Below are 15,015 nucleotides of genomic sequence, written 5' to 3' on the forward strand. Positions count from 1 at the left end.
AATACTACAGCGAGAATCAAAGTTACGCCTTCTTTCTTTGCGTGAACATTTGGGCGGTGTTATGCAAATCTTCCCTCACAGTGATGTAGACATGCGGGGGCGTGTTTAAACGAGGCGTTTTAGGAGGGCGTGGACAAGTCTTAACTTTTATAAAGAATATCTCTTTGGGTTTGAGACTTTAGTTGAGACTTTAGGGATCTTATCTATGCACGAACAGCTTGTAACACTCCAAAGAGAAAGGAAAATTTGAAATTGCATCATATGACCCCTTTAAAATAATAAACAGTATTTAAATTGTACTAACATTTCAAAATATTACTATTTTTACTGTATTTTGATCAAATAAATGCAGCCTTGGTAATAATAAGAGAATTCTTTAAAAAAACTAAAAACAGCCTTCTGACCCCAAACTTTTGAACTGTATTGCAAATGACTGAAAAAGTGAAATGTTTAAATCTCCTAAAAACTAATTAGTCAGTGTTTAGAAGTACGCCAGCATACAGATGACCTCAACACAAACACATGAACTACAAGCCATAAAACTCCCATTTTAATCTCATGTAGTCTACAGACTTCAGGTCTTTGAAGAGCACCTGCTGTAATGAGCAAAACACTAGGGTTAATGCATTGAAGTGAATCCAGTTTGTGCAATCATTCACCTCAGCGCGGCCAGCGGATTCGACGAAGGAACGGCCGTCGGGCTTGCGGCAACCACATGTGACGACCCCAGGCTGGACTCCGCTTCGTCCACGGTGAAAGCGAGGCGTTTTAGGAGGGCGTGGACAAGTCTTAACTTTTATAAAGAATATCTCTTTGGGTTTGAGACTTTAGTTGAGACTTTAGGGATCTTATCTATGCACGAACAGCTTGTAACACTCCAAAGAGAAAGGAAAATTTGAAATTGCATCATATGACCCCTTTAAAATAATAAACAGTATTTAAATTGTACTAACATTTCAAAATATTACTATTTTTACTGTATTTTGATCAAATAAATGCAGCCTTGGTAATAATAAGAGAATTCTTTAAAAAAACTAAAAACAGCCTTCTGACCCCAAACTTTTGAACTGTATTGCAAATGACTGAAAAAGTGAAATGTTTAAATCTCCTAAAAACTAATTAGTCAGTGTTTAGAAGTACGCCAGCATACAGATGACCTCAACACAAACACATGAACTACAAGCCATAAAACTCCCATTTTAATCTCATGTAGTCTACAGACTTCAGGTCTTTGAAGAGCACCTGCTGTAATGAGCAAAACACTAGGGTTAATGCATTGAAGTGAATCCAGTTTGTGCAATCATTCACCTTCTCCAGCTCCTCTTCATCCTCCTCCTCCTCTTCCTCAGAGAAGTCTGGAGCTTTCTTGGCCAGCAGTGGGTGCCACTGCAGACACTTGCGTTTGGGCCGCTTTCCGCTGACTTCTCCCTCCACCGGAGGTTCTTTCCCTCCACCTCCACCCTTCATACTGCCGCTGACCCTGATGAGGGCAAAGTTCAGAGGTTAAACATGGCCCTTAATGCTCGTTAACCACACATAATAGACCATATGACAGGAAGAGGCCATAACAATGATAATTACATTGCCTGGTAGTTAATATAAAGGTGAAATGTACAATTGGTTACAACGAGAAAAAAAAAAAAGAAGAGCAATCTGAGGAGACAGAACGGCAGTCGCAGACTGCAAATATAATTTGTCGGGTATCAGAAGAATATAAGAAAAGCTCACACTATAATAATGTATTTTTGATGGGGGTCATAAATCAAGTAATAACTGCATCAGTGTGGACAAGGAGCCTTGATTCAGAGCATATTCAACGTGCAGTCTCTTCCAGTGCGCAGTGGTAGTTCATGAAAAACAGGCATGCTGTCGAGTGCAGTGTGGCGCAGTGTTCGCTGAGGGAGAGCGGACACAGGGTTCCCTGTCTATCTCAGCACTGTTCTTCTGCGTCTGCAGCACCGGTGCAGCTCTACTGTACATGTGACCTTCACATACACCAGCTCCCTCCTCTCCAATAGGACCAGAGCACACATCTCACCCACGTTTGTTGCATGCACACAAACAGGAAGAGGAAGACACACACACACACACACACACACACACAGACACACACACACACACACGTCACCATGAAACTTAACATAGAATGATTCCTAACTCACATGCCTCAATTATCATGTGTTAAATTTTCAACTGCACATAGGAATGGGTCTGAATTTGGGAGTACAATGTATCTATGCATTGCATTAGCAGCAGACATCTTCTGAAATGTTGTTCATAGCTGGTGTCTGCTGCCCTCTTGCTGTTCATTTGGTTACAGGACTGTTATGAACAAATGCTGACACTAGACAAGGTCTCGCACATTCATTCATCGTTGTTAATATGAGAACTAAAAAAAAAAGAGCAGGTTACAAGCAGATGTAAATATCTACTAACCGAGAGGTTTTCATGCTTTTTCATGCCATGGACCCAAAAATGTGATTATTTTAAAAGCAGCTATATATTTCAATGTAAAAAGATCCATTTATACTGTTTGAGAAAAACAGTATCACATAGAAAAAAGCTTTGTATGGATATATGTTGGTAAATTAACCATTTGCAAAATGCAAAATGAAATAACTGGCTTTTATATTGTCACTGTACTAAAAACAATTGATTAAACTAAAATTAATTAAGCTAAACGTGAGAGTAGCGAGGAGGAACTCCACAGAGCGTATACATTTCTTGGAAGTATAATATGGCAAGGAGGAAAGGTTAACACTCAAAAAAACTGTTTGTGACTAAAATGAGAGTCAACAGAATAAAATAACTGCAACTGATGATTTATTTTCTGTAAGAAGCAAAATGAGAAAAAAAAAAAATGTAAATGTTAACTTATATTTAATTTTATTAGGTTGCTAATTGATTTCAACAGTAAATGAAGTGTTCACTGAATCATTTACTCACTCTTGTGTACATTTACATGTATCAATTTAGTAAATGTTTTCATTTCATGTCATTTCAATCCCATTTTTCCTCTTTGGCACACAAACGGAGATGTTTTGAGGATGTTCATGCTGCTCTTTTCCATTTAACGAAAGCAGACAGTATAAAAGGAGTTCAGGACATCCATCTCCTTTTATGGTCTACAGAAAAACTCTGTGCGTTTGGAACAACATGAAGGTCAGTAAATGATGACCGAAGTTTAATTTATGGGTGAACTATTCCTGTCAGTGTTTATTCTTTTTCTGAAAGCACAAACGAAGCACAAAGTTCCCCAAAAGTACAGCAGGTACAACTGTGCATGGGCCACTTGAATGAAACCAATCAAGTCTTGCAGGACAACAGTTCTGCCTTTATGACCAGTCACTATATGCACTAATGGGTGTTCAGCCTGAGTGGCAATAGCCTTTCTTAGTGAATGATGGCCTGATAAAGTGCAATCAAATGGACATTACAGGACCTTACATTATCAAATGAGGATTAAAAAAAAAACACATTGGAAAAAAAAATATTTCACATGGGTAAGATTGTCATCAGTTTAGAGGAAAAATCCCAAACATAATCAACCAAAATATACGACTAATACTGTGAATCATGGTTGTGAGAATGTAAATATAGATTAATATTACTATTAATGGAATGTAGTAGTAGCATGCTGTTAATTACCACAGAAACTCATTTTGGCTTGAATGTCAGTACATAAAAAACTGAGCAGAAATCATGTTTATAATGAAAGTCATTATTACTGTCAAAGGAAATCTGTGTGAAAAGTGAATAATTTGTTTTCAGTTCAGGTACAGTGCACAGTGTTAGTTCAAGGAAAACAGGCATGCTGTCGAGTGCAGTGTGGCGCAGTGTTCGCTGAGGGAGAGCGGACACAGGGTTCCCTGTCTATCTCAGCACTGTTCTTCTGCGTCTGCAGCACCGGTGCAGCTCTACTGTACATGTGACCTTCACATACACCAGCTCCCTCCTCTCCAATAGGACCAGAGCACACATCTCACCCACGTTTGTTGCATGCACACAAACAGGAAGAGGAAGACACACACACACACACACACACACACACAGACACACACACACACACACGTCACCATGAAACTTAACATAGAATGATTCCTAACTCACATGCCTCAATTATCATGTGTTAAATTTTCAACTGCACATAGGAATGGGTCTGAATTTGGGAGTACAATGTATCTATGCATTGCATTAGCAGCAGACATCTTCTGAAATGTTGTTCATAGCTGGTGTCTGCTGCCCTCTTGCTGTTCATTTGGTTACAGGACTGTTATGAACAAATGCTGACACTAGACAAGGTCTCGCACATTCATTCATCGTTGTTAATATGAGAACTAAAAAAAAAAGAGCAGGTTACAAGCAGATGTAAATATCTACTAACCGAGAGGTTTTCATGCTTTTTCATGCCATGGACCCAAAAATGTGATTATTTTAAAAGCAGCTATATATTTCAATGTAAAAAGATCCATTTATACTGTTTGAGAAAAACAGTATCACATAGAAAAAAGCTTTGTATGGATATATGTTGGTAAATTAACCATTTGCAAAATGCAAAATGAAATAACTGGCTTTTATATTGTCACTGTACTAAAAACAATTGATTAAACTAAAATTAATTAAGCTAAACGTGAGAGTAGCGAGGAGGAACTCCACAGAGCGTATACATTTCTTGGAAGTATAATATGGCAAGGAGGAAAGGTTAACACTCAAAAAAACTGTTTGTGACTAAAATGAGAGTCAACAGAATAAAATAACTGCAACTGATGATTTATTTTCTGTAAGAAGCAAAATGAGAAAAAAAAAAATGTAAATGTTAACTTATATTTAATTTTATTAGGTTGCTAATTGATTTCAACAGTAAATGAAGTGTTCACTGAATCATTTACTCACTCTTGTGTACATTTACATGTATCAATTTAGTAAATGTTTTCATTTCATGTCATTTCAATCCCATTTTTCCTCTTTGGCACACAAACGGAGATGTTTTGAGGATGTTCATGCTGCTCTTTTCCATTTAACGAAAGCAGACAGTATAAAAGGAGTTCAGGACATCCATCTCCTTTTATGGTCTACAGAAAAACTCTGTGCGTTTGGAACAACATGAAGGTCAGTAAATGATGACCGAAGTTTAATTTATGGGTGAACTATTCCTGTCAGTGTTTATTCTTTTTCTGAAAGCACAAACGAAGCACAAAGTTCCCCAAAAGTACAGCAGGTACAACTGTGCATGGGCCACTTGAATGAAACCAATCAAGTCTTGCAGGACAACAGTTCTGCCTTTATGACCAGTCACTATATGCACTAATGGGTGTTCAGCCTGAGTGGCAATAGCCTTTCTTAGTGAATGATGGCCTGATAAAGTGCAATCAAATGGACATTACAGGACCTTACATTATCAAATGAGGATTAAAAAAAAAACACATTGGAAAAAAAAATATTTCACATGGGTAAGATTGTCATCAGTTTAGAGGAAAAATCCCAAACATAATCAACCAAAATATACGACTAATACTGTGAATCATGGTTGTGAGAATGTAAATATAGATTAATATTACTATTAATGGAATGTAGTAGTAGCATGCTGTTAATTACCACAGAAACTCATTTTGGCTTGAATGTCAGTACATAAAAAACTGAGCAGAAATCATGTTTATAATGAAAGTCATTATTACTGTCAAAGGAAATCTGTGTGAAAAGTGAATAATTTGTTTTCAGTTCAGGTAACATGATGAAATTAAATTGAACATTTTGACATTACAATAAAGACATAAAACGTTTTTACACTTCCCGCATGTTTTATGTTTGCATGTATTCTCTGACCTTCCTATCTTATGTACTCTCAGGCACTTGTCATGCAGGGACAACTTTCATAAACAAATTATATCTAAACTTCCCAAATTTGAATGAAACGATAGTTCAAAACCTAATTGGACCAAGACACAGACTTGCAACAAGTTTGCAGTTAAAAAAGCTACATGTCCAAGAAATCTGTTTAAAGCTATGAAATCTATTCTAATCTATGTATTTTTAACTGACATTCAAGATTAAACAAATAGGAATAGTTATCTGAATGTAACCCTGGTGCATGACATTAATCATAATCTTAATATAAATTTAGTTCTACTCTATTTGAATAGCAAACAGAAATCTAAACAGGGTAGCTAATGACAGGTAGATACAAGACCTGAGATCTGATTTGGGGCACCTTAATATCTAATCTCATTATTGTCTAAAGACTGTAAAGTAAGCAAATTTTAACTCATAAAGATATACATTCATGATCAAATAAAATGCCATAATGTGAAGATAAATCATAAACAGGATAGTGGGACTGTTACACAGCAGAAGTGTGTCAAAGTTCCTCATTGCAACGTCTATATTTGACAGGTTGATCTGTCAGAATGTAATTATACAGACCAGAAATGTAGCTCCAATCCTCAGGTGTAAACAAGGCTGCTTTACCTGAATCAGTATTCAGGTGTGCATGTTTTACTAACAGAAATAATAAGATGAAATCAAACTTCAATGATGCACTTTTGATGAATGCAATGAAAACCTACAACAGCTGATATTGACTAAGAGGAAAGGTTAAGAAAACAACAGCAGTTTTGGTATTCATATGTAAATATCAATAGTGAACTTAAAGGTTTGCATTATCAGACTGTTATAAAAAAAAAACTTGAATAGCACAATCATCCATAAATTAATTGCAATGTAACCCTTCTTTTGTCCAAAGAAACTGCATTCACCTGTGATCTTTAGGTTCAATTTGACAAGCATTGAAAACCATTAAAAACACATAAATTCTTAATTAGAGTACAATGGATCTGAAGATGCATTAATTAAAGTCCCCCTGTAGTCAAATATTTTATCCCTTAAAACTTATCTTTGATCATCAAAATTACATATTTAAATGTTTCTTGTGAAAATAATTTTCTCATGCCTTAAAATAGCTTGAATGTAACTCTATACCCTTGTCTCATTTACTATACGCTGATCTATGAATATGCAAATTAGTCCCGCCTCCACTCAGTTACACCAGCCAGCGCCTCTTGATCCTCTGAACTGTAGTAAACGCAAAACAATGGCATACACGGATAATGACTGATAAAACTATGTTTTTACTAGCGGAAAACTACAGTGAATACTGTAACATTCGTTAAAGTTACTTACTTGACGATGTTGTGTCCTAAAATGCCTTGAAGACTCGAATGCAGCTGTTTGTGATTCTTAATTCACGCCCGCGAGCAATGCGTGTGAAGTGGAGACGCCGATGCGGGAGAGGTGGGTCTGACTCCAGGCTACTTTTACACTGTTGCCACGGGTTATAACGCAAGTTTGCAGTTCTAAATTCACGTTAAACCACAGCTTCATGAGTTTTTTGCTCTAATTTATTTTTGGTTTTGTGCTGGTATTGGTATATTTTGCATGCTAGTGATAGGAATCGATCCCTTGACGTGATTGGTTATTGGATTGTGACGTAGCAAACTGAGGGCTGTTTCAAACCGCATTTCTGGGACTGTCATTGGGAAACTACAGTTTTAAGGAGAAAATACTCAGCAATGGTGTTGATTAATAGATTGGCACATGGTTTGTCTAAAAGCATATTAAAAACACCACAGACAAATAAACAACATAAAAAACTTGAATTTCACTACAGGGGGACTTTAAGAAATTATTTTTTTTCTGGTTTTAAAGTAAATGACATTGCATCGAAAACCATTAAAAACACAAAAATTCTTAATTAGAGTTCAATGGATCTGAAGACACATTAAGAAAAAAAATGTTTTTTTCTGGTTTTAAAATATATGACGACAGAGAAAAATCATTGTTATTTTCTTCTTGTTAAATCTTAGAAAATTGATGGAGTTTTACAATTTGTCTAAGAACTTTTCTTATGCTGCTTAAATTCATTCACTTTTGGCATTTCATATCTCAATTTCCTTATTAATTTGATATTAAATAATATAATTGATATTAGAAAATAAACGGTAAACAACTTAAAGCTACAATTTTGGTTATTCATTACAATTAAATTTTTTTTTAAATGTTTCAAAATCTGCATGACACACGGAAAGGCCAAAAGGTTGTAACTGTTTTTTTTTTAAATACAAGTCAAAAATATCAGATAGCACACTTTTTATAGTTATAGTTACTTTTATAAAAACAAATTTATTAAAATCAGAAAATTTGCTTTTATTCGGTTTTAGATATTCATGACAATGCCATCAAGCCTGGTTCCAATACCAAAAACTATGTGGTATTTATAGTCTATTCTTTACAGATCACCATAGAAGGGTTAAAACAATAACATGCTATGAATTTTATAATATGCCATTATATGATGATCAAAAGTACAATTTGTTATTGATGCAGTCATTCAGGAGACCATGTTTGAACAGACTGGCTCTTTGCATGATAAAAGGTTGAAGAATGAATGTGTGTTTTATCTCGGATTGAGCACAACCCAATAAGCAGGTGATTATGTACAGACACAAGCTTAAAATCTGTGATGTAATGAGTGTTTGATCCGTGATGTTAAGGCATCAGATCCCAATTAGTCTGTGAATTTAATAGATATAACAACTGATGAAGGGGAAAAACACATGGCATGAAGTGAAGGCGTACTTACAGAGCCACAGAATATGGATATACGGTATTTGAAAGATGAGGATGGATCTGTCAGTCAGGCTGTATCATGCGATGAAGATGACCTACAAAGTGAAACAAAAAAACACTGTGCCCTCAGTACAGGAACAAATCATCGAAAGCAAAGCCAAATGCACCACATAATGTTGCCCCGAGTCCGACATCACCGGTCAGTGACATTTTAACTAGAGCCCGACCGATATATCGTTTTGCCGATATTATCGGCCGATATGAGCCTGTTGCCGATATATCGGTATCGGCGAATATGCCGCCGATATGAATTTTTTTTTACAGAACATATAACGCAGATAAAATGCTTGAAATGGTGTAATTACTTAGTTTGTCCAGCAGAGCGCGCTCCATTGTTTGCTACTGGCGACCTAGATGAAATGCTTTTGAAGCTTAAGTCTATGGAAAACCATTGAAACTGAACGGCCATATCTCCGTAACGGCATGGCGAATCTGCACCAATTTCGGGGGATCCCTTCAGCTCGAGGAACCCTCTCGAACGCGAATCGAGTGTACGTCTAGAAGCAGGGAACGTACACATTACATTCAAAGGGCATTAAAGTGCCCGAGATGTGAATTTATATTGTATTTTTTTACAGAGGTATATTATGTCACACTTCTCTAGTCAGTTTCGTCTGTGTGTGAAGACAGTAGCGCAAATCCGTGAATGAATGTTTCGAAGTGAAATAAACTTTAACGGAATAAAGTTGAATGGAATTGAATTGAATTAAAGTTGAATAAACTTCAACTTTACTGTTCAGTGCACTGATGTCAGACTCATAAAGTCTGAGTTTATTAATTCTGAATAAAGTTTATTGTTAAATTGTTAAATGCCCTGCCTCCATTACGTATCTCTGTCACGTCATTATAAGTGTTTGATCACCACATTTGAGTGATCATTGCAAAAAATGTGTTTATGTATATATATTCTGTTTATGTAGCCTATATACTGTATTCTATATATAGTACCAGTCAAATGTGTGGACACACGAATGGGAAAGTGTCCAAACTTTTGACTGGTACTGTACTATAATATACACAAAGAATATCGGCCGATATATTGATATCGACCTTTTTTTTACTCCCTAATATCGGTATCGGCCCCCAAAAACCCATATCGGTCGGGCTCTAATTTTAACTGTGGATTAGTTTGGCATACGTGCACCGCTCCAGCTTCAAACTAAGGTGGCACCTCCGGTGTTGTTGATGAAGCATAAAGTTATGACATAGCTCACAGCATACAATGAATTCATTAAAACTACTTCAGTTATGGCAAGCTGTTGTAACATTTATTCATTAGCAGGTGTATTATTTACTAATACTTATTTTTTAATGTTACTAGTACAAAAATGACCCTCGCAATGACTTGCAACAAAGTAAATGGACATCAATTTTCAGATTACTAGTAAATAGTCCAATAGTGACTAGTATCTTTTTCAATTTAACCATTTAACTCATTCATTTGATATTAGGAATCATTCATTAGACATTTGTTTTTATTCCAACAATCAATAGTATCTATAATTTAGCCACTTATTAAAAGATACTAGTATTAATAGATGCTAGTACTATCTAACAGGGACAAGTAGCTACTAGTAAATAAACAACTTACTAAATCATTACTAGTTAAGCTTGAATAAATACAATATGAATATATACATGTCAGAAACAAATAGCTGATATTTAAACCACAATTCCCATTAAATTTAGTGGAAAATACTTGCAATAAGCATTAGTGACCAACTAAATAGACACTACTACATATTGGAATAATTACTAGTTTCTAATGAATAATATATCACTTCTAATGATTAAAGTAACAACTTTGTAGCTGCATTCCATAAGTCGATGTACTGGTTGGTTGTTAGTAGCCATTCTTAGTTCTGGTTTATCTAACATGGTAATGAACGTCACTACTGCTAAAATGTTATTCAAAGTCATTCTGTGCATTAACATATGGCAGTGCGGCAATCTGTGCCAAGACCACAAACGCAAGGCTATATGGGTCGACAGACACAATTAATTGGCATACAACACATAGGTTTTTAAGTTACTTTTTAAATCATCCCTGTATGAGGTCATTAACATCTGAAAATTGCTGTCTTCAAAGATTAACTAGCACCCATCTTGCTGATGCTCGCTAGCTAACAAAAGACATTAAATTGAAGCCGGTGTTCTGACGATTTGTGCTACCTGCTCAGATTGTGCTACCTCCCATTAAAAAGATAGGTAGCACAAATCGATAGCGAAAAATGCTACCTATCAGATTGTGCTACCAGCATCTTATTTATGTGGTTTGAGGCTTTTTTTAATGTCCATACCTAACTTACCCCTACCCTAAACCTACCCGTCCACACATACCCTTACCCTAAACTTACCCTTAAAACAATGCAAATATATTTTTGGTAGCACAATCTGATAGGTAGCATGTTTCGTCGGTACACCAGCAGGAAATTAAAAGTCACTCTTTCTAGATGCATGTTATAGATCTTAGTGTAAACAATTCATATGCACGATTAATTTTTTCTGACCTCGTAATGTTCAATTAAAATACCATAACTGGATTGTTCATCAAAATGGCATATTTCTTTCCGGCGACGCATTCTGGACTTCTCCAATCATTTAGTCCACTTAAACCCGCCCCTGCAAGCTCATGTTCATCTGTCTCCACGTTTGAGCGCAACAACCACATCTCAAAATTCAATAAACAACCGACGGATTGAACCAACTCCCCGTGCGTACATTTTTCTTTTGCGACGTACGTCACATTACGGAAGAAAAGATATGTCGCTACTGTTTCATTGCGATTTTTTTCAACCTTGATGATTTGCTGAACATGATAACATAGTAGTGAAAGGTCGTTGACACTGAGAGCGCTTAAATCGCTGAAGGTCATCGAGTCGTTGTACTGTTGGTTTCCAGTCGGCGGTCCTATTCTAAACTCCTACTGGTAGTTGGCGCACTGCATCGCTGCTCGTCTGCATAAAATGAAGCTCTTCTCAACTTTTCCCATCACCAATGGTCATCAACGTTCATGTTGAATGAATGACTTCCTGTTGCTCTTCCACTGCAGGTCTTTGTCAGTGTGAACACCATTTTATTGGCATATGCATTTGCATCTAATGAACAGTTACTTGTGAATTCCAACAATACAACCTTTGTAACATTAATAAAAATGCAAGCTGTAACAACTGTTAAAGAGGCTTGCCATACTTCGGCTCGTTCACGTAGGTCATATTAAAGCACAACAGACACAGTTTCGTCGAGTGGATGGACGGTATATACAGTATTGCAGCGTTTAGTTTTCAGGTACAGCCTGAGAGCGGTGCTCTCTCCGTGTGTGTGTGTCTGCAGAACTCTCAATCACCGAATCAAGAACTCCACAAAGCACCATGTCGACGATATCTTCCGATTATTTAAGCCATCGAGCTCATTTCATAACTCATTTGACCCCTTATTTGAACTGTGCTGGGTTTGCATCTCAGTGCAAAATGTCGATCTGGGCTCTGACAAGACAGACAGCCGAGAGCCCATCTTGCTTTGGGGAAGATGAAGTATAAATCTCACTCCTGTCAAACTCCGCCAAGGCATTTTCAGAGACAGATCCCCCTCCACGAGCTTTCATTACTTAAACTAGGGGTTTTCGGGGCAGACTTTTCAGATGAGACGGTTTTGTGCTCGGGTTTTTCGCTCCGTTTGGTCAGATAGAATAAAAGTAGCTGGCTAGCCTGCTAGCCCCTGTGATGCGAGATTGCTCTAGCTCGCCTGAACGTGTCATTAGCAGACCCATATGCAATAATCGCACGGTCGGTCGTACATGTTAAATCGTCGTGAATTTCACAGAAACCCTGATGTTCGGTGAGAGCAGGTGTCCAAACATGCCGAACGCCGAAGTTGTTTATGCCGAAGCACAACAAACTGGCACGAATTTCGCACTAAGCGCGAGCTCCCGATCAATCGGAACTCGGGGCTTTTCGCACACAAAATATGTCCAAGTTTTCAGTCATCGCGGCATCTGTGAACGCAAACTTACCCCTGAAATCCGGTCGAAACGCCAGGGCCTTCTCATTCCAGCCTCAAACTTATTGACACATCAGAACAGTTCTGCACTGGCCGTCCGTACAGTAGCCCCACAGACACTTATATTATTTTTACCGGATGCTTGGAAAGGAGCAACACTGCAGCGTGAAGTCGACAAAACTACATCAAAATCGCACCGATCACTCCGAAAACGAATAACGGTGGGCCCCGAATGCCACTTTGATATTGGTTCTTTCGTTTCAGGCGAACAATTTTCTCGGTTTGTTTTCTCTCGCAGCCCTCCTCCCCCTCCGTGCGTTCAAGTGTTCTCACTGACTGCTCTGTTCTGAAGCCCGTGTGCACAGTTGTGTGGATGTTCACAGCGCTGGACTCGCTGGCCTACCGTGTAACATCATCATCCAGTCGGTGTCCAGTTGGAAAATTCAGTCTAAGTAATATGATACATGTGATTTATAACCGTGTTTTATAACATGTTAGCTGCGTTCTAGCTGGTCGACTAGAAATAAGCTCGACCACCTTCTGACTGGCTGGTAGGTGGTTTGCTGCTGGTTTACAATCTTTGACCAGCTAAAGACCATCACAGATCAGAACAGACACAGAAACCAGCTACCTTGCTCCAAAACACATCTACTTTGTGCACAGTTTGTGGCCGTTCTGGACTGACTTATATCATCTCATTGTCACAACTAGCTGGTTTACCAGTCATCATGCTCCAAAAACCAGCTTGATCACCTCACATGACCAGCCGGTAACTGGTTTCTTGCTGGTTAAAGAGCTTAATGACCATCTTACAGTATATCAGCTAGAAACTAGAAACCATGTTCCTTAAACCAGATAAGATCAGCCAACCACCTTGGGCTGGTTTTAGCTGGTTTACCAGTAATCAGGTTCTAAAAAACCACCTCACATTACCAGCTGGTAGCTGGTTTGTTGCTGGTTAAAGAGTTCAATTATCATTGTATAGCAGCTAGAAACTGGCTATCATGCTCCAAAACACATCTAGTTAGTTTGTACACAACAAACTGTAGTTTGTGGCTGTTTCGGACTGACTTGACTATATCATCATTATCATAATTAGCTGGTTCCCCAGTAATAAGGTTCCAAAAACCACCTCACATGACCAGCCAGTAGCTGGTCTACCAGCTTAACGACCATCTTAGACCAGCTAGAAACGAGCTACCGTGTTGCAAAAACCTGCATAAGATGATAATAACGACTTATAGCTGGTTTGTTGCTCGTATAAGATTGACCATCTGCTATAAAACAGTTACTGCTAGTTAATTTGTGCACAGTGTGGGGCTGTTGTGGACAGACTTAACTATACATGTCATATTATCATTTTCATAATTAGCTGGTTGACCGGACACCAGGTTCCAAAAACAGCTTGACCAACTCATATAACCAGCCGGTTGCTGTTTTTTGCTGGATCAAGAACTTATTGACCACTTAGACCAGCTAGCAATGTTGCAAACAGATGATTGACCACCTTAAGCTGGTCTAACTGACTGTATCTTTGTTGTTGCTGGTCTCATTATCTTAGACTAGACTAGAAATGTTGCAAAAACCCCCCTGGCCATCTCAAGCTTGTATGGACGACTGATAGCTGGTATGTTGCTGGTCTAAAATGGTACAGCAGCTTAGACCAGTCACCTTGTTTGAAAACACACCTTTCATTTTAAACCGGATTTATCATCAGGGTTTAAGTCAAGCCATTCTACCTTAACATTTGCGCTGCATTTAATTGATCTACAAGCACCTACTTCAAAAGGATGGCACCACCATGCTGGGAATGCTTTTCTGATCACAGATCCACTATCTATAGAGCTTCCTGGATGTTGTATTTTAGTGTCAGATCGGCGTCGCGCTGGTAAAATAAAGTCTAACAGTGCATGTGCGTCGCCACTTACCTGCAACAGGCCCCCAAAGTGACTTAACACGTCCGTTGTCCACCTCTCGCACCTCTTCGATGGTGTCTTTCTCTGTTCACTTTAATAATGTTTTTTTTTGTGTTTTTTTTTTTTGCAACATACAGTCTACTGTACATGCAGTGAGCGAAAATATAGTTTTCATGTAAGGACAGTTGTGATTGGCCGCACGCTTGAGTGACAGCCCGAGACAGCCACTCAGACTGCGCGAAACATTTCGGCACGGTTCCGAGATAGAGAGATTAAAACCACATCTTCATAATGTCCTGGACATTCATATAACACGCAAAACACACAATAGTTACAGAAGAAGTGTGCACTATAATTCATTAGATCAGCAGGAGGTGTGAGTTTATCGGTATAGAAACGCCATCGAGAAAAGAGAGCG

The 15,015-nt window shown here is 37.9% G+C and overlaps 1 protein-coding gene across 4 annotated transcripts in view; it reads right to left on the reverse strand.

Moving 5' to 3' along the window:
• The window catches only part of LOC107699265 (HMG box transcription factor BBX-like), a 35,850-nt gene extending 21,133 nt beyond the window's left edge, over positions 1-14,717 (reverse strand). For 3 of the 4 annotated variants that reach the window (XM_016500470.1, XM_016500469.1, XM_016500466.1), the window contains exons 1-3: positions 12,695-12,999; positions 8,636-8,717; positions 1,309-1,480 (exon numbers count right to left, since the gene is read on the reverse strand). In XM_016500470.1, coding sequence (XP_016355956.1) covers positions 1,309-1,467 — 159 coding nt within the window. In that variant the 5' untranslated portion in view covers positions 1,468-1,480; positions 8,636-8,717; positions 12,695-12,999. Of the gene's footprint in view, positions 1-1,308; positions 1,481-8,635; positions 8,718-12,694; positions 13,000-14,609 lie in introns of those variants that run through there. The other variant, XM_016500468.1, reaches the window with a different exon arrangement.
• Between the last annotated feature and the right edge of the window lie 298 nt (positions 14,718-15,015).

Source organism: Sinocyclocheilus anshuiensis, unplaced genomic scaffold (genome assembly GCF_001515605.1).
Source record: "Sinocyclocheilus anshuiensis isolate Anshui unplaced genomic scaffold, SAMN03320099.WGS_v1.1 scaffold334, whole genome shotgun sequence".
NCBI lineage: Eukaryota > Metazoa > Chordata > Actinopteri > Cypriniformes > Cyprinidae > Sinocyclocheilus > Sinocyclocheilus anshuiensis.